The sequence below is a fragment of the Prinia subflava genome, chromosome 2, assembly GCF_021018805.1.
Source record: "Prinia subflava isolate CZ2003 ecotype Zambia chromosome 2, Cam_Psub_1.2, whole genome shotgun sequence".
NCBI classification, from domain to species: Eukaryota; Metazoa; Chordata; class Aves; order Passeriformes; family Cisticolidae; genus Prinia; species Prinia subflava.
In genome coordinates, this window is record NC_086248.1 from 84,039,659 (window position 1) to 84,064,300 (window position 24,642).

General features: G+C 45.7%; 1 protein-coding gene across 3 annotated transcripts in view; it reads left to right on the forward strand.

Moving 5' to 3' along the window:
* Positions 1-21,781, forward strand: part of TTC7A (tetratricopeptide repeat domain 7A) — a 170,062-nt gene extending 148,281 nt beyond the window's left edge. For all 3 annotated transcript variants that reach the window (XM_063390825.1, XM_063390826.1, XM_063390827.1), the window contains one exon: positions 15,733-21,781. In XM_063390825.1, coding sequence (XP_063246895.1) covers positions 15,733-15,954 — 222 coding nt within the window. In that variant the 3' untranslated portion in view covers positions 15,955-21,781. The remainder of the gene's footprint in view (positions 1-15,732) is intronic.
* Positions 21,782-24,642: the final 2,861 nt, after the last annotated feature.

Below are 24,642 nucleotides of genomic sequence, written 5' to 3' on the forward strand. Positions count from 1 at the left end.
AGGGGCTGGGGGTGGGATTTCATTCTTGTACTGGGCCAGATCCTCAGAACAATGAAGCCAAGTGGGTAAAAGCAAAAGACATGTTAACTGAAGCGAGCTGAACTGTTCCTTCGTCAGTGCCTGAGGCCCTCTCAGTTTACACTGTGCTTAATTCAGTCATTTCGGGCCCCAGTCCTGCACTGATGTTAAGAGGGTGACTTTCTCCACCCTTGCCATAGTCCATCAAAACCCCCAGACTTTAACATCATGAAAACCAACCTGGTTACTCTGAATTTTTGTTTAAACCAAGCCTGAGCAAAGGTGTTGTTATTTAACTTGAAGCTCCAGTTTAAGAAATAATGAAAATCCAGAGTTGCATGTGATAAACTCTAGATCTTAGTTAAGCTATACCCTAAAAACCACAAAATGGAGATGATGGTGAAAATCCTCAACCAGCCTCGCCCTTTTAAAGCTGCTGGAGTTTTGGCTGCATGTCCTCACTGGAGCTGTAGCTAAGGATTTAGTAGGTCTGTGTTTGTTTAAAATTGTCTCCAGACTACTTGAAACTGGAGGCCCAGGATCTCTTCAGAGCCACTGGGCATTGTTTTTATTTGTTTTCATCTGTGCATGAATTTCTTTGAAAATACCCAGCAGAGCAATAAGAAGGGATTGTTTTTAATCTTTAGAGATGATAGCATGCTGTTATGCATCAAGGACACTCAAAAACAAAGCATCAGATAAACTGTACCAGGAGATTTTTATTTTTTTTTTACCTCTAGGCTTTTCCAAAAATAAAATGCATTCTGTGTGGGACTCGCTGTTGATGAGACATCTATAGGTTCAGTTTGCCATCCCAGAAGCATTAACACCACCATGTTCAAACAATTTATGTTTGCATGTGTGTAAATGCAGCTGGATTCTGCCTGTGCCCAGCAGCCCCGGGGAGAGTGGTCATTATCACTGCAGGGACAGCTGGGACCTGGCCTTGAGCCAAGACCTTGCTTAATGCAGTCAGATTTCAGTGATACAGAGTGGATTTTACATCTCCTTGTCTGGCAGAGGGTAGCTGAAGTCAGAGTTCCACGTCCTACAGCCACCTGAGTTTAAAACTAATGTGTGCATTTTTCGTGTGGCTCTGGACAGCAGAGTGGACAAAAGAGCGCCTTCTGCCATCTGGGATTCAAATCACATTAACAACAGTTATTTACGTAGCTGCAGATTGATGATTTCTCTTGTCTGAGCTCCCTTCAGCAGCATCCTTCCCTGCCTGAATGAGCGAGGTTATAAAACACAGTAATTATAAATCTCATTGACTGCCTTGCGTTCAAGGGCGTGTTCCCCCCAAGCCTTGCTGTGAAGCGTGTTACCCAGGAGACTGTCCTGTACAATCCAAAACAGAATTATTCTGACCCAGTGAGCTTGTTGGAGGGGAGAACATTTGGGATGCTGACCTGCTGCCTCAGCACAGTAAATGCATTTTTCTCATTTCACAGCAGGGCAATGCCGCAATACAACAAGGCCATTACATTCAAGTATTCTTTTGAGGTATGACTTACATCTCACTGACAACTGCTCGCTCCTTAAACATGCAGAAAGGGAGCCTAGGACAGCAGTGGGAAGCCAGAAGTCCTGCTGACTGTCCACACAGTTTTAGCAGCTTTCTCTGAAGGTCTGGTTGTCTCAGACCTTTCTGGGCAAAACCATAAATGCCTCAGACAATATAACACAGTATCAATAAAACCCTTTCTTAAAATGTTTGAGTCAGGCTGTGCTCATAAAACAGGTTAAGAAGTGTTTAGTGACAGCTGGCTGTTCTGTCTTGCACTACCAATCATGGTATACTTCAATACCATCCTTTGCCTTGTGATCTGATCGTAGTCAGGATCTGTACAGGTACCTTCCTTGGACCTGAGGGGTTTGATACCAGCATCAATCCTCATGTCCTACAGTCAGGAAACTACACAAAGCCCTGTCAGTCCCCTCCGGCTCTTTAAAAGGGCTGTAAAACCTCGGATGCTCTGGAGGAAAAAGGGGAAAAAAAATAAAATAAAGCACTTCCTAGAACAGTAGCAAACACAAAACAGGCTGCTGCCATCCATTTTCTCAATTACTGTCAGTGCACAAAAGGAACACAGTGCTTTGTGGTAGCCCCGGCAGTTGCATCCTCTGTGCTCAAGTAGAAGCAGGAGATGAGGTGCAGAGCAGTCACTCCCAGCAGGTGAACAAACCAATTGAGTTTAATTGGAAACATCCTGCTGAAAATGTAAATGTTTTACAAGTACATCATCCTCATCAGGGGCTGCTGCTGCTGGGGCTGTGTTTAGTTGAGCCTTTGACACAAAAGCAACTGAAGATGCCCCTCCTCATTTTCTGTCTCTTGTGCTCCCCAGACATTGTGGGTCTTTTCCACGTTGCTGTGTCCCCGGGCACCCCAAAGATGCAGGCTGGCTCATTTCATATACCCATGGCCATTCCTCCTGGGAGAAAGGCAGACCAACCTCATTAAAGTAAAAGGGCTCTGCTAGACTGGAGAATGGATACAGTGCTAAAGGTTTTATTCCTCAGTAAGTGTTCTGTTCACTCCCTACTGGTAAAAAAGACCTTATAGTGTTTGTTATTTTGTTTTTCTTGCTTAGGAGGCTGGACATTGCTAAAATGTATCTTATGTGTACAGCTCTGTGTGATTGCAGCAGTTAGCGGGCTTGTTACGTTTAGGCAGTCGAGTTTTTACTGGTTTGCTGAAAATCATGAGAGATTGGTATTACCCACTTAACTGATAATCGAGCAGTTCTCTGGCAGCTCTCAAGAAAATTTGTTCCAAATACAGTATCCATCATTAGACTACTGCCAAACTGTGTAACCACCAAAATAGCTGGTCTGTAGTGCAGGCAGCTTGGGTGTCATCTAAACAAGAGATACTCCAGAGAAGTTCTTGGTCAGTTCAAATCTGATTCAACCATTAGAAGACATCCCCTTACCTGTTGTTCCTGGAGAGATTTGAACTGTTTTTTCCATTCTCTTCAATTAAGTGATGGGCCTCCAAGGGAGGAGTGCAGATGCTTTAGGAAATGACGTGCATGGATTCTATAGCTGGCAGGCTGTCCAGAGTCAATCCTTTCATACAAAGACAATTAGCTGCTCCTCCTTGCACATGGCTTTTAGACAGCACTGTACTGCTTTAACATTGCTCAGAGCTCATGTGGAGCCATGTAGCTGCCAAACTGACAGCTCCTGCAGTGCTTCTGTGGGAGCAAGGGCTCCTCTGAATGAAGTGCAACTGAATAGTTCTGCAGCTGAACCAATTCTCTACAAATCCCATGTGCTTGTATTTATCTGAGATACCAGCACCTTTTCTCACCACACCTACATTGCTTCTAGAACAAAAATGCAAATATTGGAGTATAAAGCTAGATATCCACATGCCAACAAAAACCATTACTGATTGCTATATTATGGCTAAGTATTTTGATCTCAAGTATTTGTCTATAAAAAAGCATCGTATCACTTTGGAGTTTTAAACAGTTGCAGAAATGGAGCCAGATTCAGACAAAATATGCTTAGTGCTTGGATGAGCAACATTTTTTTCATGCTTGACTTCCAGAAAGATGACTGCTATGGAAGTGTCTGGTGTGCTTATTACATGACAATTAGCAGTTGTTTCTCTGCTGACAGATGTCCACATCAAAAAGCACTGATTGTCTCTTTTGTTTGCAATTTCAGAGATACCATAATCAAGTAGCTTGTTTCATCTCCAGGAGATGTTGTCCTTTGCACCAGAAGCACAGCCTCATTGCCTAGGCTCATGCCAGGGAAAACCAAATTGTGAAATATAACAGCAGATTATTTATGTGGAAGTTTAGGCCCTTTCTCCCTGTGCAGAATTAAAAATTACAGTTATTTCTTTGGGTAGGTCTCTTACCCAAGATAGATGAGCAAGCTGGATTTCTGCATTTTGTTTACTAAGGAACTGTTTCAGCAGTGGAGTGACATAGAGTATGCACACATCATGCTGGTAGTATTGCTCATCTGGGACTGCTAAGAAGCAAGAGGAGGGAAGGGAAGAATTTTAAAGAGGGGGAGAACAACTTCACATTAACAGATTCCAGTGAACAAAGTTCACAAATTCTCTCTGCGCAGCTGTAGCATGGAACGTGTCTCAAAAGAAAGCTTCTTAGAATGTCACAGACAAAATAGTATTATTCAGATAATTCAGGGGGAAAATAGCTGTTTCACATTCGTGCTGAAAGGAATTCAGTGCAAGCCACGACCCAAATGAATATTTCTGCCTGTTACCTAAAGGCCTGTCCTCTAGCCTTTCCCTTCTGCAGCCCCCTGAAGTTAAAAGGAGACCTTGCATGAGGGTTTTTGCCTGAGGTAGGATTGTAGAATGATATGCTGTGCCTGGCAGTGTGATTTTGAAACATTTGCTAACAGGCAAAGGTCTCTGAGAGCAGACATGAAACTGGCAGGTGGGATTTAATAGCAGAGATTTTGTGCAGCTGCCAAAAAATCACAGCCCAGATGCTGGAGCCGAACACATGCTGCCTGATAGGAATGATGTTCTGGGTAAAAGAGGAAGCCAGCAAGCGTCTGTCAGACACTGATTCTGAGTCCAGCACTGCCTTGCCTTTGTCCTTTTCACAGCACTGTCTGTGCATCAGTAACTTCCTGGGCCTGGAGGTGGTGTACTGCGTTTTTTCATTCTGCTGCACCCAGAAAGTACCTCACCAGAGGCAAATTCCTTACTTACCATCTGCTTCTCTCTCTCTCTCAGTTTCTTCTCTGCATGAGCTATCTTCTCTGAGCTCCTTATTCCCCTCACACATTCATTCTGAAAGGTACATTTTTATTGTTACTCCTCAGGGACCGTAGTCTTCCCAAGACATTGATCTTCCTTACTTTTTTCTTTATCCCTGCTCTGCTGGAGGTCAGTTCCCTCTGTGAAAGCACCAGCAAAGAGACAGCAAGCATGCATGCATTGAAGCAAAGAAAAGCACAGCCCCAGACCAGTCATCTTTTACCCCTTCACAGCCACCCTGATCAGGAGGTAACCAGGACTATCACTGTATCCAGGCTCTAGGAGCCTCCACAGACTGACTGGTGGGTGGCATGCTCCCACACCCTAGAATGAAAGGTCTGGGCAAAGCCAGCAGCCTGCAAACCAGGCCAAGCTCTTCACCCTTTCTGCCCAAAGGAGGAATTTCCTAAAAATACATGTCCTGACATACCACTGAGCCACATGGCACAGTGAGTGCAATCCTATTTTCAGCCTGCTCTGCAGGGTGACATAGCTAGTTACACCTCCTTCCAAAAATGGCACATCAGCAGCCCAGCACTTGCTGGTGGACCATCAGCACATGTGGGATGGGGCTCTCCACTGGAAGGCCCCAGCAGGGGATTGCAGCTTGTTGTATGTAAAGCTGTGGTGGCAGGGAGCATCCCCAGTTGTGCAGAAGGAAATCAGGACAGCTGCTTTCTACCTGTCAGTGCAACAGCAATACCCTGCAAAACCACACAGGTGGTTTATGGGCTGGGCTGGAGAGAACCACCAAAACTAATTCTAATCTGACCCAAAGAGAAGCTCACCTGATGGGTATGATGCCTGTCTAGCAGATACCTTTTGCATCTCCACCAAGGACAACAGCAGAGCAACATTTGGCTTTTGGAGATGATTGGTAGTCTCCTTCCAAACCATGGCTGGTTAGTAAATTCTGTTTTCCCAACTGTGAAGCTTATTGCAGAATCCCAGGAATGTTCCTGTGCTTTAGATATCCCAAAATAACTGCTCTAAGCTCTCCTTGGGGAAAAGCAATCCTCAGAGCAGCCTCTTAACTCAAATTTTTGTGGTGAAGCAACTGAGCTTGAGGAAGAGAACTTGGCTTTGCCTCTAGTCACTGGCTCCCCGAGGAGAAATGAGCATTTTGGATGTTCACGTTAATAAGTTTGTGTGTCAGCTCGCTCACTGTCCAAGGAATTGCAAACGCTTTGTTCTCCTCACGTCTATTTGCTGCAGAAACCGCCCTCCCCCACTGCCATCCTCCCAGCGAATCCATTAGTTAGCTGGCAGCTTCTGGAGCCCAGCCATGGGAGCAAATCCCTGGCAGTGCAGGGCTCCTGAGCACCAGTTCGGAGCTGCCGGAGAGGTTTTGCTGGTTTGCTGCCTGCTCTCTTCCTCTGCAGTTTCCAGGCTTCCTTCCTCCATCCACAGCAGACAGTGAAGCCATCACAAACAAGGTGATAAGTGATTCCCTGACACCGAGGCCATCACTTAGAGGCTCTGAGTGGCCCTTTCCTCTCCTGGGGGAACTGCGCAGTTCCCGTGTCAGCAAAAGGCAGGGCCTGCTGGGGCATTTGGGGTCGCTGGAAGGAGCAAATCTGATCCAGTGCACAGCGCAGAGATTTCAGTCCATTAGCGGCAGGGCTGGTGCTCTATTTCTCTGAGGTGGATTATCCCTGTTTCCAGGGAATCTGTAGCTCCTCTTTATCTGTGCCAATCACTTGCTTTCCTCTGTTATGGTAAGTTATTCTCCGTGTCCCTGAGGTGCTCATTATCACATTATTCAGACTCTGTTTATATAACTTTAGAAACCACAGTAAAATCCTGCAACTCCCCAACTCTTTTCTGATCTCTTCTCTAAAGTGTAACACCTTACAAGAGAAGAACCCAATACATTTCTTAAACCCATTGAGATCCTGGGGTGGTTCAGTCATCTCTCGAGAATAAAACTTGCAGCCAGGTCTAAAGGCATTATCCTTGGCCTCATCTTAACCTGCAGCAGAGGCTTCTCAACTGAGCTCCAACCTGATCTTCCCGGTGATTACTAGCTTTAGTTATGATTTCCTATACACAGGCCTCAAGATACCACTGCTGTTTTTCTAAGCAGTATTGTCCTCCTGTCATTCTTTGCTCCAAGATCAAAGCCTAGAAATTGTAGTAGTCAGGTTGGTGTGCAGTTGAACTCAAATGGTATTTCAGAAAGTGCCCAGGGAACTGTCAGAAGGGAGAAGGGGTAGAATGACTATCTGCTTTATACATCAACCTTCAAAAACTATTTTTCATAAACAAGAAAACTGGTTATAATTAGTTTAAATTCTGTGCTATTTAGGCTGTTTGTTATGGCAGGGCAGGACAGAGTCACAGGCTGTAGTAATACAGTAAATAAAACAGTGTGTAGCACAATAGCAGAGTGTGCTGCCTCCTGGTACATAAGACACAGCTGCACAAACAGGGGCGTGGGAACTAGCAAGACTTCCAGGTTTTCAGCAGGCTGTCCTGATACACACTAAGCTGGCTACAGTCAAGAGAAGGAAGCAGAAGTCCCTTCTTGCCAAACAAATGGGAAACGTGAAAACGTCACAGCTCTCCAGTGTTGCTGGAGCTTCCATTTATGCCGGTGTTATGTGCAGTATTTATCAAATCTTTATGTTCTCAAGGAGTTTCTTCCTTCATTGTCTTTCAAGCATATAACAGAAAATGCAAACTTTAATTCAGTATAATCTCTTTGTACGTGGAGGTTGGTGATTCAGGAGAGGTTCTGTGTTAAGAGACGATAAGCAAACGTACTCCTTGCAGGATCAGAGGCACTGGGGCAGCATCTGGAGGCACTGGCTGGATCCCAGCAGTGATTCCTGCCCAGCTCGCTGTGTTTCCCAGCAGCTCAGCTAAGCTCAGCGCTCAGCTGCGATGCTGCACGCGGGGGCTCCGGCTGTAGTTGTGTGCAGGATATCGTTAATCACATGCTAGCCCAGAGAATGCCAGTAGTGGAAAACTAAGCAAATTAAGATATTTTAAATACCTCAGCTCTCCTTTCAGAAGACATCTGCTGTAATCTACATTGGCATGCTGTGTGCTTCTGCCAGCGTGTCTTCGCTGCACTGTGCCCCTCCTCAGTGCCATAACAAATGCAACACTTGCTCTGGCCATAAGTTCTGTGGGGCTGAGGCCCAGAGACCCTCGGCAGAGCTGAAGCTGTTGTCTGTGACAACCTGTTCATGACTCACACATTCAGACAAGATGTGCTCTGTATGCAGAGGGGAAGATAACATGCACGGGAAATGTGCACATCAGCCCCTCCTTTGTTTCAAAGCACTGCATTAAAAACTGGAGAAAGATCCAGCATTGGCACTGGAGGGATACCTAAGAAAACAGAAATTCCCTATTCCTCAGCCACAGCACACTGTGGACAGTCAGATTAATTTGGTGTCCAATTCTTAAGCCTGGACATTCCCCAGCTATCTGCGGCAACATCTTGTTAGGTGCAACAAAATACAGGCACCTGCTTAGTATCAACATAAAGGCAGAGTTTTTACACCCCTGGGGCAATGGGGGTACTTAACAGCTGCCCTGCCCTGCCCTCTTAAAAACATTTGCTGGAAGTTAGCATGTACTCCCTAGGCAAAAGAGAGGCAAGTTCTCAAGCCTCCTTAGCCTGAGAACACTTAAACCCAGGACTCCTCCTTCCCAAAGCTTGTCCCTTGACTCTGTCCCTGCTGTCGGAATTGTTCCTGAGTAATGACAAATTATTCAATGTGAAATGTATTAGCAGCCAGTGGAGCATAGCTACTGCTTTCTAGTCGAGTGCTTTAGCCAGCAGGTTACCTGCTGCTCTTCCACATCCTGCATGTGTGTTACATGGCTTTTCACTGTTTCCTGGTGGTTATCAGTTTCAGTTCTGCCCAGATTTTGAAATACTTGGATATATTTAGGCCGAATCTCACTAATTTCAACAAGACTTTCTGCCAGGGAAGCTGGTACAATGCACAGCAGAATTGGGACCTTGTGTTATAAATTATGTGTTCTAAATTGTTATTTATTATTAGTTTGGGACCTTCTTTTGCTGGATATTTTTACAGACAACACCATGAGCCTGAGTCGTAGTTGAATCTCCTGTGTTCTCTATTGCAACATTACTGTGACAACTGCTAAGATCAGGGCTGGGAGAAATCTTTCTTTCCTTAGGAAAAGAGACTGTGAAACAAATACTGTATTTAGTTACTCTCAGATATGTGGCTGAGGCATCCTGTTAGGTTTCCTTGCTTCCTGCTTCATCTCCATGTAAGTCTCAGCAAAGGAAGAACTGTCTGGAGAATATTCAGCATGCAGCAAACGATTCTGCTTTGCATGAAGCTTAAGTGACGACAATCCAACAAGGCAGAAAAACTCTTCATTCTCCCTAGGCTGGTATGAGCCTCCCTGTGAAGAGATCAGAGCCTCCCAGTTTGAAATGCTGCCTTAGGGTTTGCTTTTTATGTCAATAAATGTTTTATCACATTTAAGCTTCAAACACGGTAGAAACATCCCTGCTAACATTTGATGAACTCAAATGGAGACAGCAAGCCTGGGCAGAGGGCAGTGTGCAGCATGGCACAATGCTTTCCTTCTGCAGGGCAGGGCGTGCCTTGGCCTCACAGAGGGCCTGGGAAAACGCATTGGCAAGCTAAGGGAGGAGATGTCCCTCTCTTCAGGACTTCACCCCTTTTGGTCTTTTCTTTCTTTTGCTTTTTCTTCTGTCTCTGCAAGCGCTACCTCACTGTGATTGATAAAGTGTATCTGTGTGCCCAGGTCTCTGGTGGCCTTGTCACTGTTTTCACACTCAGGTAGTCTGTCTCTCCTGACACCTCCTTGCACTCTCATTTCTTCCCTCACACTGCTCTGTAGCACACAAAGAGGTTGCAGTGACGTTTAAGCAGTGGAGGCTAGGCTGCCTTTTGGTGCCTGCAGTGCTGGAGCTGAAGTCTCCAGGCTGAGCCTACTGAGTTAAAACCCACAGGCAGTGCACAAGTACTACAAATCATGATGCAATCTCAGGTTTTTTGCTTTTCCCAGCACTTGCCAGTTCCCCCCCACCAGTGCTGTTCCTTCGTTTCTTCTTTCCACATTCTGTTTGCAGTGGCCCAGCCTGCCTTCCCTCTCCTCCCTTCTCCTTCCCCTCCTCTGCTTTATCAAATGCAGCACTTCAGCGTCACTGACTGACAGGGGATGCAGCAGCCTGGGCAGAGGAGATGGGGGGGCGGGGGAAGGAAGAGGAGGAAAAGCTGCTCTCAACAAAGGAGGCAGCAGAAACACTGAAAAACAAGCTTTCTCCCAGAAATGAGTCGCAGTCATCCTTTGTTAGGGCAACAAATTAAGATGCAGTCTCTAGCTCAGTTCAGTGAGAGGACCCTGATTGCTCCCTGTGCTCCTACAGTGCCTTTGCAGAAAGCAGAGCTCAGATGTAGAGCTCAGGTTCACCACAACCTGGACTAAATCAGCAAAATGGGGGATCAGCTACCCCCATGCTGCCAGGCACTGTGTGGCTAAGTGACAGCATGACGAAAACTCACTTCATTGCTCACAGCTATAAAAACATCCTGGCTCTTCAGAGATGCAAAGGTCATGAGTGTAGGGGGAAAGAATCACAGAGCAATTGGCTACTTATATGTCTTTATTATTCTAGGAGACCTAGGATTTCCAGGGTTAACCTTCACCATTTTCCAAAAGGTGGTATTTCGTGGTTTATGCAACAGATTTTGCTTACAACTTATTCTGATCACTGAATAATTACAGAAGTGTGTTGGCCTGTAGCAGTGCGGATTCTTCTGTTACATGAGACTGTTTCACCAAATGCCAAATGCATCTTGAAAGGCTCTTTGTAGGGTTCTGCTGAATAAGCACACTTCTGAATGATCACTCCTCTGCAGCCTGCCCTGCTTTTGCCAGCTGCTGATTACCCTCCTACTAACCACAAGTGACTCGTCCACATTGCAGATTGGAGTAGACAGTAAGGATACTGCATTTACCTTGAAATTAATTAAATAATGCACTTAAGGAAGCCCAGCAGCAAAGTCTGTTTCATTCTGGAAACTTCTTGGGGTATTCAGACAATAATAGGCAGAAATAGGCTCGGCTAAATAGAGACAAGCATCAGAGACAACCTCACTTTGGAATTAGAGTCTCATGCAAAGACAGTGAGAATTTGCATTTAATGTGATTATTAAAATCTGTTTGTAAAGGATATAGTCTAGTCCACCCATACAAATTCTCCAAAAATGAGATGACCTTGGAAATACAACTAAAAGCAAGCTTCCAGGAATGAAATGAAATGTTTTTCTGGACATCTCTTTCCAATACAAGCCCTAAAGGAAAGAACAAGCTAATCTGTGCCACCTATTTGGAAGGAGACAACTCCCTGCAGCTCATCAGGTGTTTGAACTAAACATTTGCAAAGGAAGTTTTGATTTTCATTACTAAAAATAAACTCCAGCTTGTACGTGAGGCTTACTTTGTAGTCTTCCTGCACTATTTTCTGGGAATTTTATGAGCTAACATTTGAAGAGCTTTGGTCAAACTCTAAGGAAATAAAGGCATGGGTAGAAATTTCATGACCTTCTAAAAGTGGGACTTTGAGTGTGGCTTATGCTCCCTTCCTTTATTAGTGAAAATTGAAAGTAAGTCACTTTTTTCTCATCTAACTTAAATTGAAATATGGCTCTCCTATTCTAAAACAAAAATAGCCTCTCTCAAGTATCAGTTACTAAGTATCACATCACTGAAGGCAAGGGAGTCCAGTCCAGTGTCACCATAGAAGTGGTTTAGGTTTTGTTTGTTTTGCATGCAGACGAGGTCAAAAATACCTTTGAAAAAGCTTCCCATAGGCACCCTCTGTTCCATGAAATTAAAACCCATCAGTTCAGGAGTCAGCTGTCAGCATAAGGCACACTAAATCAGCAGACCAGATTCTCTGCCCGCTCTCAGCCTTCGTAGCCGTGAGAGTGTCCCGGTGTGGCTGAGCCGCAGCCCTTCACCTCAGCTGGGCTCCTGCCAGGGCTCCCAGCGCCGCTCGTACAGCCCGGCTGTGCTCTGCCCCACCTCTGCCTCTGCTTACAGCACCCGAGTGCATCTTCAGACCTTCTGAAGACATCAAATTTCTTTGGGGAGGTTACCCTCAGGCCTTCTCGAGTGAGTGAGTGAGTGAGTGAGTGAGTGAGTGAGTGAGTGAGTGAGTGAGTGAGTGAGTGAGTGAGTGAGTTCACAGCCCAGCACTGCAGCTGCGTTGGTGCAAGCGGGACGTGAAATGCCTGTGCGTGGCTGACACGGGGCTGGGCTGCCCACAGGAGTTTGAAGGAAAAATGATTCCCACTCACCTTTTGAGTTGGTTTGGGATTTTTTTACTATTTTATAATTTGCCGTAGTTTAAAAATAAGCCTGTCCTCATTGCTCCTTAGAGTATGACTCAGTAGCAACACCACTGACAGAGAGAGCCATAGTTAGAGGGAGTTGTCATCTTTGGGAGGAAAATCACTGGGCAAAACCAGAAGTGCCAGTGCTAGCCAGGAGGTGGCAGAGGAGTCAGGCTACCTTGTACACCAGTTAAAAAGACAATTAGAAACTGAGGAAAGACAACAAAACCCAGTCCCACCCTCCATCTTCAGGAATAAGAAGATGAAACCCTTAATCACATTCCTGCTTGTATTTGTACTAATTGCTCATCTTCCTGAGATCTGACTTTATGAAATTATGCATGCACACCAAGCAGATGAGTTTCCATAGAAACTCAGGAGCTGAACTTTCATTAGAAAAATCTTTTTTAAAAAAATCTTCCAGATAAAAATGCAAATTGCCTGTCAGTGGGTGGCTTTCTGAATTTAGATATAATTTTTTTCTTTTGCACTGTAGGCAGATTCCAACTGGACCTACATAGCAACAACACGCAGGCATTGTTTATAGCAAGCCAGACTCCATGGGGAAATGAGAAATTCAGTAGCAAGGAGAGGCTCTCAAGTGCAAATACCTCAGAGAAACAAAAACTCAAGTGCAAATACCTCAGAGAAACAAAAACTCAAGTGCTCAGTGCTGCATCTTCCTGAAGCTTGAGGTTTGTGCAGCCTCCAGCTTCAAAATGCTTGTGGTTTGCAAGGAGCGGTGTGGGGAGGAGGGGAGAGAGGAAATGCAAAGCCAGAAACTCTCCTGCACACAGAATTAATGATGTTCAACCTGTCCTTTAAACATCAGCAGCATATTTGTGCCGCTTCAGCTAAGCCTCGCTAAAAGGCTGACACCATCTGTCACAGCTCACTCTGGGCAAAGGAGGAGTTCTCTGTGCTGGGGCTGGGGAGCGTTGGCAGACCTGGGCTGGCCAAGCCCAGCCGACACTTGGGCTGAGGCCTGGAGCCCAGTGTCCTGTGCCCACACTGCATGGGTGCAGGAAGAGGGCATGGGGCTGTTCCCCATCAGAAAGGGGGCGCAGGATGGTGGCATGCCTGGGAAGGGCCACGGACCTGGGCAGCGTTTGGCACCAGCCAAATGCCAGTTGTGCATGTAAGCAAGGAGGTGAAAATCTCCAATTTGCTAAATCCTTTAGCAAGTGTTTCCTCCAAAAACATAGCAGTTTTTCACTTGTGCAGTATATTGCAGCATCAATAGGAGACCTTTCCCTGGCTTTGGGGAGCCTGGAATAGCTCTCTCTGAGGGTTCACAGATGTTTTCTCAGCTAAACTGGCAAGCTTGAAAGCACTGAATACCAAAGAGGAAATTTTCACGTGAGCTGCGCTTCCTGGTGGGCATCTGCCCCCGGTGGGCACAGCAGCTGGGTGTGCAGAGCTCCTCTTGGGCCTCAGCACAGGCACAGCAAACATGGGCAGCCACGGCACGGAGGCCACACCAGGCCCCGGTTCTTGACCAGCAAGGGTGCTGGGGCATGCAGGGGAGCCGTGCTGCACGAGCAGTTTACGATGAGGTGGATTTCACTGCAGCATTGTTGAGAGGCGCGAGATGTCAGCCGGGCAGGGAATTCCCCTCCTCGTTGGAGAGGGATGACAGGCAGCAGCTGCACGGGCTCGCTGGCCCCTGTGCCTCCAGGGCCAGCAGCCCTCTGAGAGCACTGAGAGGCTCAGTGCTGCTCAGTGTCAGGCTGAGGACAGCACTGGGTCCCCGGCCACCAGAGAGCACAATCGGCTCTGCTCGGTCAGCACGACAGGAAGAGATTTTAGGAAGAGTGGGTTTGTGGTTGAGGACAAACTTGAGCTGAGATAGCTCCTGTCTATTCTTGGCTCACCAGCAGACTTGCTATGGCCACACTACTTGCCCTTTCTATGCCTCATTATCCCTGTCAAGAGGGTGACTCAAATTATAATTGCACAAATTCCTTCCAGTCTGTCATGACGTGCCTGCAGTCATCTCCAGGCAGCTACCTCCAGGGGAACCAGCCTCTCCCACCAGGGAATCTCTGTGCCATGTATGTCTGCTCCCAAGGGGATTGTAAGATTAGACCCCGTTGCCTTGTTGTTTTCCTACACAGAGAGGAACCTAAAGAAAAAACAGCCCCACTGCATCTCTAAATGAGCAGATTTGATACTGAGTTGGTTATTCAGGTCAAGGTTATGGGCAAGAAAGAGGCAGTGAAGCTTTTCATAGCACCACCAGTATTTGATTAAATGGGTGTTTCTTAATTTTTCTCTCAGGCAAATTAACGTGTTTCTGTAAGTATTAGTGCTATCACTGGCCTTAAGGATGCTGATGCACCCTGTGTTTAGTGGTACTTTCGTAAAAGCAAACAAAACAAAACAGGAAAAATCTTCACTATTTCTAAAAGCATCACCATTCTTTCATCAGAAATTTTCTTGGGTTCTAGTTATGAGAGATTTCAGGTTTCCTATATCTTTTCATATGCACTGAAGGCAATTAGACATGTTAAAGATTAAGCTAATGCTTTTCTTTATATATGTGCATCCACCTACTGCATTGTCCCAGGAAAAGCATGAAGTCAGGCAGTCATCTCTCTTGGCAGCATTTCCATGGGTGAGTGCGGGCAGAGGCCGTGCAGAGCTTGGCAAGTGACATGGCACTGCTGGCTCTTCTTCCAGAGGGCACACCTGAGTGGAGCTGGTGGAGGGTTCATCCTGGTGTGTGCACCTTCAGGAGGAAGCGGAGAAATGCCACGAATACGCTGTGGCCTGCAAAGCCCATAGGACCATCTGGGCTCGGTGTGGTTGACTGCTGTGTAATTAACAGGGAGCCTGGCTCATTAGGTGCTTTGTGGGTTCAGACACATCCATGAGAGCCCCATAGGAACACATGTTCTTCCTAACACTTCTTTCATCCTCCCCCTCCTGTTCCTTCCAGATGGTTACACCCACTTGTGTCTTTTCTTACCCTAAGGACAGCTTTTTAAACAAGGTTCCTCCATCCTTCTCTTCCCCCACACTGCTTTAGGATCTACACTGAAGTGCAGGAGGACAGAGTTTTTACATCCCATGCTGTTACATACAGCCTGCCTGTGGAAGGCTGGAAGGAGACCACATCCCTCTGCCCCGTTTGTTGATAAGAATGATCTCAGTGTGGTCAGGATGTAGGAGATGAGAGACTTCACCTCAGCCTCACCTGGGTGCTGCAGATGTGCAGGAATGAATTCAGATACTGGCTGTAGTCAAACCTGTGTATATTTTCTGGGCAAGGAGAGAGGGATGCTTAAAGGGCCTGTAACCTTTCTTCTGTACAGCACCAGTGAACGCTCTCCCAGTAACACACAGCAGGAGCACTTGCAGAGCTGAATTTGAATCTGCTTTAAAAATTATTTTCACAATTACTTTTTAAATTGTGCATCACTATCAAAAACCACAGGACTTAACAACTGATCACTTTCATTCTTCAGAAACAGGTGGAGATGCCCCTTGCATAGGGGGCACTGATAGGGCAGCTTGGTGGGAGCTTGGGGTGCTCCGTGTCTTCCTCTCTTCCGCGCTGTTGTTAACTGCTCCTCACTTGTTTGTTGACAGGGCCTGGTGCTGAGCAGACTTGGGCGTAGGGAGCTGGCCCAGAAAGTCCTCAGAGATGCCATCCGGATCCAGACCACCAGTCACATTGCCTGGAACAGCCTTGGAGAGGTCTTGCAAGCTCAGGGGAAAAACGAAGCAGCCATCGAATGTTTCCTTACTGCCCTGGACCTGGAATCCAGCAGTCCTGTCATTCCATTCACCGTCATTCCCAGGGAGCTCTGAAGCTTTTCCCTGCAGCTAAGCACTTTCATTGCATGGACAGACATCAAAACCAAGCAGATAAACAAAGGAAAAGCCCAACAGAAAAGTGCCATTGTAACCTGGAACTGCGCTAAATAATTCCAGGACGGGGCTCAGGTCTACAGGCTTAGCTTAGACAAGCCAAACTGTAGAAGAATTTGCAACAGGCAGAAGCAGAGAATGCCTTTTCTTCACAGGTGCCTGGCTAACCTCCTGTTCAAGTTAATAGTAAGGCTTATTTCAAAGTGTTGGTTCAAGGTGACTGTAGAAAGATCATGCTAGAGTACAGCTGTTCAAAGCACTTGCACCTTTCAGTGTTCATTGAAGGTAAAACCCCCAATTAAACCCCAGACCTGGTCTAAATAGGAGTAAATTCACCGACCAACTTGACCAAATTGTGTTTAAATATGTGGCTGTCTCCCCACAGATCTGACAGGACAAGAATGACAAATACACCAAATAGACATGCAATATATGCTGTTTACAAAATAATTTCATCTATTTTGATAATCCTTTTTCCTGTATTGCTTTTATATACTATATATGCTCACTATATTTAGTGTAGCACTTGCCTAGACCAATTTAAATTAAAAATACTTTTCTAAAATAAAGCTGCTATTGCAGTATAATTCACAAAAGCAGAAAGACCAAAGACCATATCAATTCACGCTTGAACTAGTATTAAAACACATAAATATCTCCACTTATGTATTTATTGAAAGGCCTTACATGAAGTAACTAATTATAAGCTCTGAGCTTCATTCCTATTAATCACCTATTGCATCAGTTTAGTGAGGAATATAGTGTTTGCCAGTATATAGTGACTAAACTCTGTGCTCTACTGCATTACTGTTCCTGGCACAAAACATTTTTATATCCATCTTTTGATGCTGTGAAAGAAGGCAGCGGTCTTTTAAGGGAAAGTGTGCTGAAGGCAGCATGTGTGTATATGAATTGCTTCTTCCTTAAATGAAATCTTTGGATTGCCAGTAGAAATTTGACATTAGAGGTACGGAGTTGAGGGAGTTGAGCCTTCAGTGGCATCATTTTGCATCTCCTATCAGATGTAATAGTGAGGAGTTTGTGATCCACACAGCCTCCCCGTGCCTAGCACGGCCAGGGAGGGGCTACAGCTGGCACAGCCCCTGCTGGGCTGCTCCTTAGCTCTGCATGAGCCCCTCCCTGGGGCCCTGGCAGTGAGGAGGAGCTGGACCATGCTGTCACACGTGAGCCAGGCCAGTCCCAAGGTAAAAATGATGCAGAAATTTGCTGCACTTTACTACTACAAAAAAAAAAAAAAAAAAAAAAAAAAAAAAGTTGGGGCTTTGTGCCCATCTTTGTCCAAAGAAGATTTGTGACTATTTCATAAGTAAGTTTGCACTAAAGGACACTTTGTACTATAATTCTGCCCAGTATTGTGATCCACAACTAGTTCACTCTGGAAATAATAATATCCTCAGGCAATAAATAAAATGGGGTTGTTTCTTACCGAGCCCGAGGCTCTGGCAGCAGACTTGAAGTCAGCGTTGTTTACAGTTATTTGGATCTCTGCAGGCTGGTGGAGAGCTGGGCCCTTGTGCTGCTCCCAGCCCACACCATGGGAGAACTCCCGCCCCCAGCCTTCCGTGTGGATGGCTGCACTGAGGGAAGCACACTGCTCTCAGGTTCCTCGCAGCAGCCTGGTGCACTCCCAGGCCAAGGCTTTTATTTTTTCCCCTTAAATGATGCAGATGCAATAGCCTAGCTTGTTTATCTGTTCACTGAGGGATTCCAGATCTGATCTAGGCTGATTTCACTCCAGGTGGAAGCAGCCCAGCCATGAAAGGTGCTCAGCCCACGAGTTCTGTGGCTTTGCAGTGCCACACAGGCACCCAAACAGACTTTTTTAGGCCAGGGGCAGGTTTCCAAGGAGACGGTGTTCCCCGGCCGCATTTCTTGTTTGCAGTAGCACCAGCAGCAGAGGAAGGAGTAGGTGTTAAAGTAGCAGAATTAAAGGAGTTTCATGAAGACAAAAAGAGGCAGCCGGGAGTCGTTTTGCTGTGAAGGATGCTATGAAGTCGGCTCGCTCTGCTCTGCAGGGGGAAAGGGGGAAGGGGAGAGATGCTGTTGTTGACATAATATGTAAATCGTTACCCAGGTGTTTTAAACACAGTTCCACAGTCAGATGCAATGTGACAATAGACTTAAGCAGAGATATAGATAGATAGATAGATATTGTATTCTGGTGTTTGTTCTGCTCCACAGTTCCCAGGGTGGGAGCAAACCATCTGTGTAAGACACAAAACCAGAGCCCATGTGGTCTCACGTCGCTGCTCCGTTGTGCAATGTGTATTTGCAGAGCACTGCCATAGCAACTTCTGTGTCCTGGGCAGCTCCTGGAGTGCAAGCTGCGCATCCACCTCTGCGACCAAGGGGCTGCTGTGGGAGCTCTGTAACGTGGCTGCTCTGTGACCTGGCAGGAGGGTGCCTGTTTCCCAGCAGCAGCTGAAAAGCAAACACTCACAGATCCATTTGCTGCTGCACGCCTAGCTTGTAAACAGCCACCAGCCCACCACGTTTGTTGCGATCAGGCAAACTTCATCCTGATAATAATCGGACTTGCCACAGCACTCATCTTCCTGGAAGAGGAGCAAACATCCATGAGTACTTTGAGTGCATCAACAAGTCAGATGTTGCCAGGGTGGTCCCATCCTGTGTGCATTAATGAGTGTTGCTGGCGTTGGAATCTCAGTCCTAAGAGCCTCTGCTCCGTGTGTGGCAGGGAAGATGTCCATGAGTAAAGGCCATCATCAACAGCAATCAGAGGGTATGGTACCCTCTCCCAGCTCACTACACCACAGCCCCCACAACTATCGCAGACAAAGTACTTTGCATGTGTACTGGACTCAGTCCTGAGATTTCCTGCATGCTTCCCAGAGGATGCAAAGTACCTTTGGCTGGAAAGGTGTTGTATTGGCTTGAAATGCTCTGTACAATGCAGGAGAGAGAGTGGTGGATGCAGACATACAAGTACTTTGGGGTAAATCCTCCAGCTGTATTTGTTAATCATGCACACCAAAACAGAAGTCTTCCCCAACTTACATGCTACCTCTCTCACTCAGCATGAATTTTGTTCACATTTCCAGATACAGAAAAACAAAGACAACTGCTTCAGACAAGCCTATGTATTGCAGTATTTATTTAGATAGCAGTGTTGATAAATCTGATGGACTTACCTCCCTGAGCTCAGTAATATGCTTAATATGCCTGGCATGCTTAATGCTCAGGGTTTGAGATTTAACAACACAAGATTTGCATCCCATCTCTCGTATGATTATTACAGATCGTAAGTAATGGAAGTTTGGGGAACAATAACTTCGGGGAACCAATTCTGCAAGTTTTAGCACTGACTTGAGTCTTAACAGAGTTTTCTCTTTCATCAGTTTTGAAAGAGGAAGATAAAAAGCCCACATCATTGCCTAAAGTATCACGTTCCTCTTGTTCCACCACAAGGTTCTTTTCTATTTTTTTGGCAGAGTGCATGCAAAAAGAAAAAATAATTACCTTCTGTTTTCCTGTTGTGCAGTAAAGGAGTAGTATGTGCCGTTGCCTTTGACCAACAAGGAGGATTGTATATTGTAACAAAAATGACTCTGCCTGCCTCCAGGATAACAGGAGGAGAAGCCCAGCAGGCCAGGGCACAGCTCCCTCCCTGCCTTCTCCCGTGTGGAGTGTCATTAGCGCCCCTGGAGCAGCTGGCTGCGAGCGTTCCCCAGCTGAGGGTCTGCCCACCCTGTACTCGCTCCGTGCGGGGAGAACGCGGAGCTGCAGACTCTGCGCCACGCCAGGACCCCGGCCGTTTCTATGGGTAACACTTCGTGCTACTGATTATCACAATGCTTCACAAGTGCTAATTATCTTTTCTTGGTAATGACTAATAAATCCAAACGGAGAACAGTCCTGGAGGGTGTTTACTTTAAAATTCACTGGCTGGGTACCAAAGCAGGCACAGCACTGGCTGCTGCAGTTTGAATTACAGTTATTTTGTCCAAAAAATGTTCCATTTTCAGAGAGTCTTGGTAAAGAATGAGTTTGGCTAGTTTGTATTTCTTTTTAATGACAGCAGAGTGGGAAAGAATTCTTTTTAGTGAAAAGGCATCGCTGCCATTATCTTTTTTCAGCCAAACCAACAGAGATTTGATAGTTGCAGTTCAGCCTACAAGAGGAAGGCTTCCCAAAGCAACCATGCTGCAGCAATAATTCCCTCTGACTCAATTGTATTACAGGCATATTTGACAATTATGCCATGGGCATGTGGAGCTGAGATGCCTCTCCCTCCTTGTTTGGCTGAGGGGAGCTGCTTTGTGCCCAAAGGGACAGCTGTGGCACCCATCTGGGTGCCCATCAGCGCTGCCCTGGCGCCTGCTGCCTGCCACCTGCAGGGTGGCTGCTGCCACCAGCCCAGTGGGTCTTGTTTGCCAACACCCTGTCACTTGTGCTGGTTCAATGACCCTCAGACTGCTCCCCAAGCCTGGCTCCAAGGGACTGTTTCCTTACTGCTGAATTGTTGTTCAGTGCTGCAGGATATCAATGCATGATCAGATAGAATAGTTTTCCATTTTTTCCCAGAAATGGAAAGCTGAGCTGTCCATCACTCAGTGATGTTGGCAGGAGGGGAGGTAACCAGTGACCCAGCAGTTGCCAAGGTGGTTCCTCCAACTTTGCTTCTAATGAACTGGCTTGTGCCTTCAGCTCCAGCAACCCAAAGCAGGTTCCCAAGTGACTGGATACTAAAAGATCCAGCTCATTTTCCCTCAGAAACGCATGCCAGTCAGTGCTTAAACCACTGATGGGGATGCAACGCTGCACCATTGCGTGGCAGCCCACAGTGATACGAGTAAAGAGCCTCCCTGAGCCAGTGCACAGAGAGGTGCTCAGCTTTTGCACATGCAGCCGTGTCCTACATGCCACTCTGATACTGTTGTCACAGATGTCAGAATCAGTTTTCCGTGTAACTTAATGTTTTTTGTCATTTTAAGATATTTCCACTAAATTTAATAAAATTGACCTTGTGGAAAACAAAAAAATGCTCCTTATATTTCCTGCTAATTTCAGGACTTTAATCTATTCATGCCATGGATGCTTGAAGCATTATGAAATGTCCAGTTGTTATATTAACTGGAACCCAGTGTGCATAGGAGTTACCAGTTGCAAAGGGTATTTTGGCCTACACCCTGTAGTTCATGGGAAAAACGAGAGTGAGCATGCAAGCAGCGTGCCTTCAGAGAGGAACAGAGCCAGGAAAATGGAGCAATGTAGCTTCAGATGTTTGGATTTGTGGAGATTTAAGTGAGCATCATGCTTTTCTTGTGCTTCATCCAGTAAAAATAAACAAAGGTAGTGTGAGAAACTCTTAACATCGAGGTAATATGCAAATACTATTGCTGTCAAGTTTAGGGACTCACCTTACTTTGGCCACAATGCCATCAATCATCTTTTTGCTATGAACACTTACTCCTGTGGTTATTTGGAAATAAAATGTCTCCATTCAAGAGCTTCCAGAGGATTCTGTGCATTTACACATTAATCTTTTGGGCAGGTTTCAAGAGGGCCTGCTTAAAAAGTTCATCCCTTAGTTTCATACTCAGATTAAGGATGAGGTGTTTGAGGAACATTTCTTCATAGCTGTGGCTGCTTTGGTTTATGAGTGTACTCAGCTGCTAACTCAAACAGAACAAGGTTCCTCTGTGGCAATAACAGATTTAAGTCCTTCAGCTGCTCGTACAGTCTTAAAAATTGAAAATTGAAGTGAATAAAATACTGGCTCTGACTTTTTCCTCATTTTTCTCTTGATAGAGAGAGGGAGCAAAACACTGGTATGGGGGAGGGAAGGAGGGAGGGAGGGAGAAGGCTTCCTTGTCACCTCCCAGCAGGAGCCCAGCTGGAGGCCTGCAACTGAACCCCAGCGAAAGCTGGAGAATTTCAGTGTTCAGTCCCCTCTGAGGGAGACCACTCATCTTTGCTGGTGTCTAAGGCTGGTGTCTAATGCCTGTTACCCTCTCTGCATCACACAGACATTTAATATTTCCTTTCTGTTGAAATGGGAAGAAAATAAGCCTTTTTGCCCCTCGTTTTTGCTGGAAGGAGCTCCACCTTTAACACAGAATCATTTCTTCCCTTGCAGAGAACCAAGTTGCATTTCAGTGATAATTTTGTCGTGATACTCTTGAAAGGTCATTAAGAATACTTTAATAAAATTTAATAATTTATTATATATTTTATATAATTTTAAATAATTGATTCATACCTCCAGTTCTGCACCAGAATGTTCAGATACATAATGCTTCATGTGAGGTCCAGATATTTAGCAATTCCTGATATTTAGCAGTCCCATAAACCTCCCAAGGGAAGAGATGAGAAGCATTGCTGCTTCCCAGATGCTCTTTTCCATGACAGTCTCTGGCTGTCAGGTTTTTGTGGAGTCACCAAAGCACCAGTGTTTGCTTTGTCTTTAACCACATCCATCCCTCAGGAAATGTCACATCTCAGTCAGACATGCCTGAACCGGTCTTTGCCACAAAGGGAAAATAATCTCCTGCTCTTTAAAGACTGGTGTCAGAGAAAATAGACTTGGGCAACACTGGCTTACTGCGTTGCCATTAGCAGCCACGAGAGCATTTCAGTGAGCTGTGGCTGTCAAGCCAGTTCCCTGAGCTGTGTTGTCTCCAAAACAAAGAGCGACATCTCACAGCCAAAACATCCCCGCTGATCCACCAGCTGAAGGGCAACATTCAAAGCCTTTCTCAGTGCTCCTACTTAAGCAAGTGTTAAACAAGGGAGGAAAAACATCCTTGCAGGTCATCGCCCTGAGTGTCAGAGCTGCAACTTGCAGGTCTGATCCCATTTAGAGCTGATGTAGCTGCTGTGATCATCTGGCTAATGGAGGAGGAGAAGCAGGTAGGCAGAACATCTGAATTTTATAATGCAAAGATGGCAAGCATTGCAACATGGCCTAAAAAAGCAATAAAAACTGTAAAGCAGGAGATGTTTTCCTTATTGAGGAGCTCTCACAGAGGCAAAGCCCAGCTTCACCAGCTTTTCTGACAGAAACATGCAAAAACCTCAGCCTGTGAGAGCAAGAGCAGTGCCCAGCAGGCTCTCACCAGCCTCCTGGCTGCAAAGACCTCTCTGAACCTCAGCTCTGCCTCTGTCCTGCACCAGAGACCCCAGTCCAGGCAGGGAGCACAGGATCCAGACCCCTCCACAGCGTGCCTAGGGCAATGCCAGTGCTGTGCCTCTCAAACAGCACCGTCCTCAAAGAAAACGCTTCATTACATTTTGCATGACAAATCAAACATCTTTTTTAATAACGCAATTGTTTGTGATATTGTAATTGTGTCTGGAAACCAGGATGTTTGTGAATGAATCAGCAATAATTATCCCTGTATTTTATTGTCCAGTGAGAGGGGCTGACACACGCAGTCCGGCTTTGCTGTGCTGGGTACTGTTTCAAAAGGATGGGAGTTCAGGATATAGCGATTTTCTGGTCAGTGGAGGTTAGAGGTGATTTTGTGCTCAGTGTAAATGGCATTGTCTGGCAGACACAATTAGCAAATGAAGCGCTGCCTCACCAGAGGCTTTGCAGCCTCTGAGTCTCTTCTTCCAGGCTGACAACAAACAGAAATTTGAGATGGTATCTCAGGTTTCCAAAACAGGAAGCTGCTAAATCCAGCAAGAGAGCAATTCATTTCCCACTTATAATGATGCTGCTTTTAAATCTCCTTTGAGGATACTGAAGTGTTTTCCAAAGGGTAGCAGGGGAGGTATTTCATCCCCATTTTTCACCAGATGAAAGCCCAACTCTGCCAGGAGTGGAGCCGGGAGAGGGGTGTTTTTCTGTGCTGAACTGGTTGCTTCACTGTGACTCAGGCTCTGCTCCTTTCTGCAGTCTGCCTCCCACCCCTGAGTACCATGCCCGAGTCACAGCATGGCACAGACCTCCCTCAAATCCCTTTTTCTTTCAAGGTCTCTTTTATGGGGGAGGAGTTAATGGAAGTTTCCACTCACTTGTTATATTAATGCACTAGAAATTACTTCTATAAATCATCAGAGTGGCCCACATCAGGCCACACAGGTTGGTTCAATTACAAGGTCCAGAAATGGACCTTGGACACAGATTCCTCTGGACAAGTGGTCCAGGCCAGTAGTGCTGTGCCAAGGGGATGAGTTATCACAGCCAAAGCTTTTATCTTTTTTTTTTTTCTTTTCTCTGTTTTTCCATCATCCCTCTTGGGTACTTGCAAAGTCCTTTCTGTTCAGCTGGCTAACAGAGAAGGAATAAGCTGGAAAAAATTAACATTATCTTCAAGCTATTCTGAAGAAAAGCTTCAGAGATTTTCAACTAAATAAAGAGTTTTTAAAAGATTCCAATTAAACAAAATATTGTTCTGACAGGACTTCTCAAGCAGTATCTTCAGTAATTCAGATTTATATGACCAGAAGTTTTGAGAGAATTGCCAGAAGGGAGAGCATTTTGAAACAAAATTTCAAGATGTTTAATCCTGAAACAATCTACACAGAACATTTAAGTTTTTCTTTTTGTCTTCCAGCCAAGAATTATTCATCAAAGTAATCTCAAGTTTGATATGTTGCTTCAGCTTTCTGGAACTTTACTTTTCAGCAAATGCCATG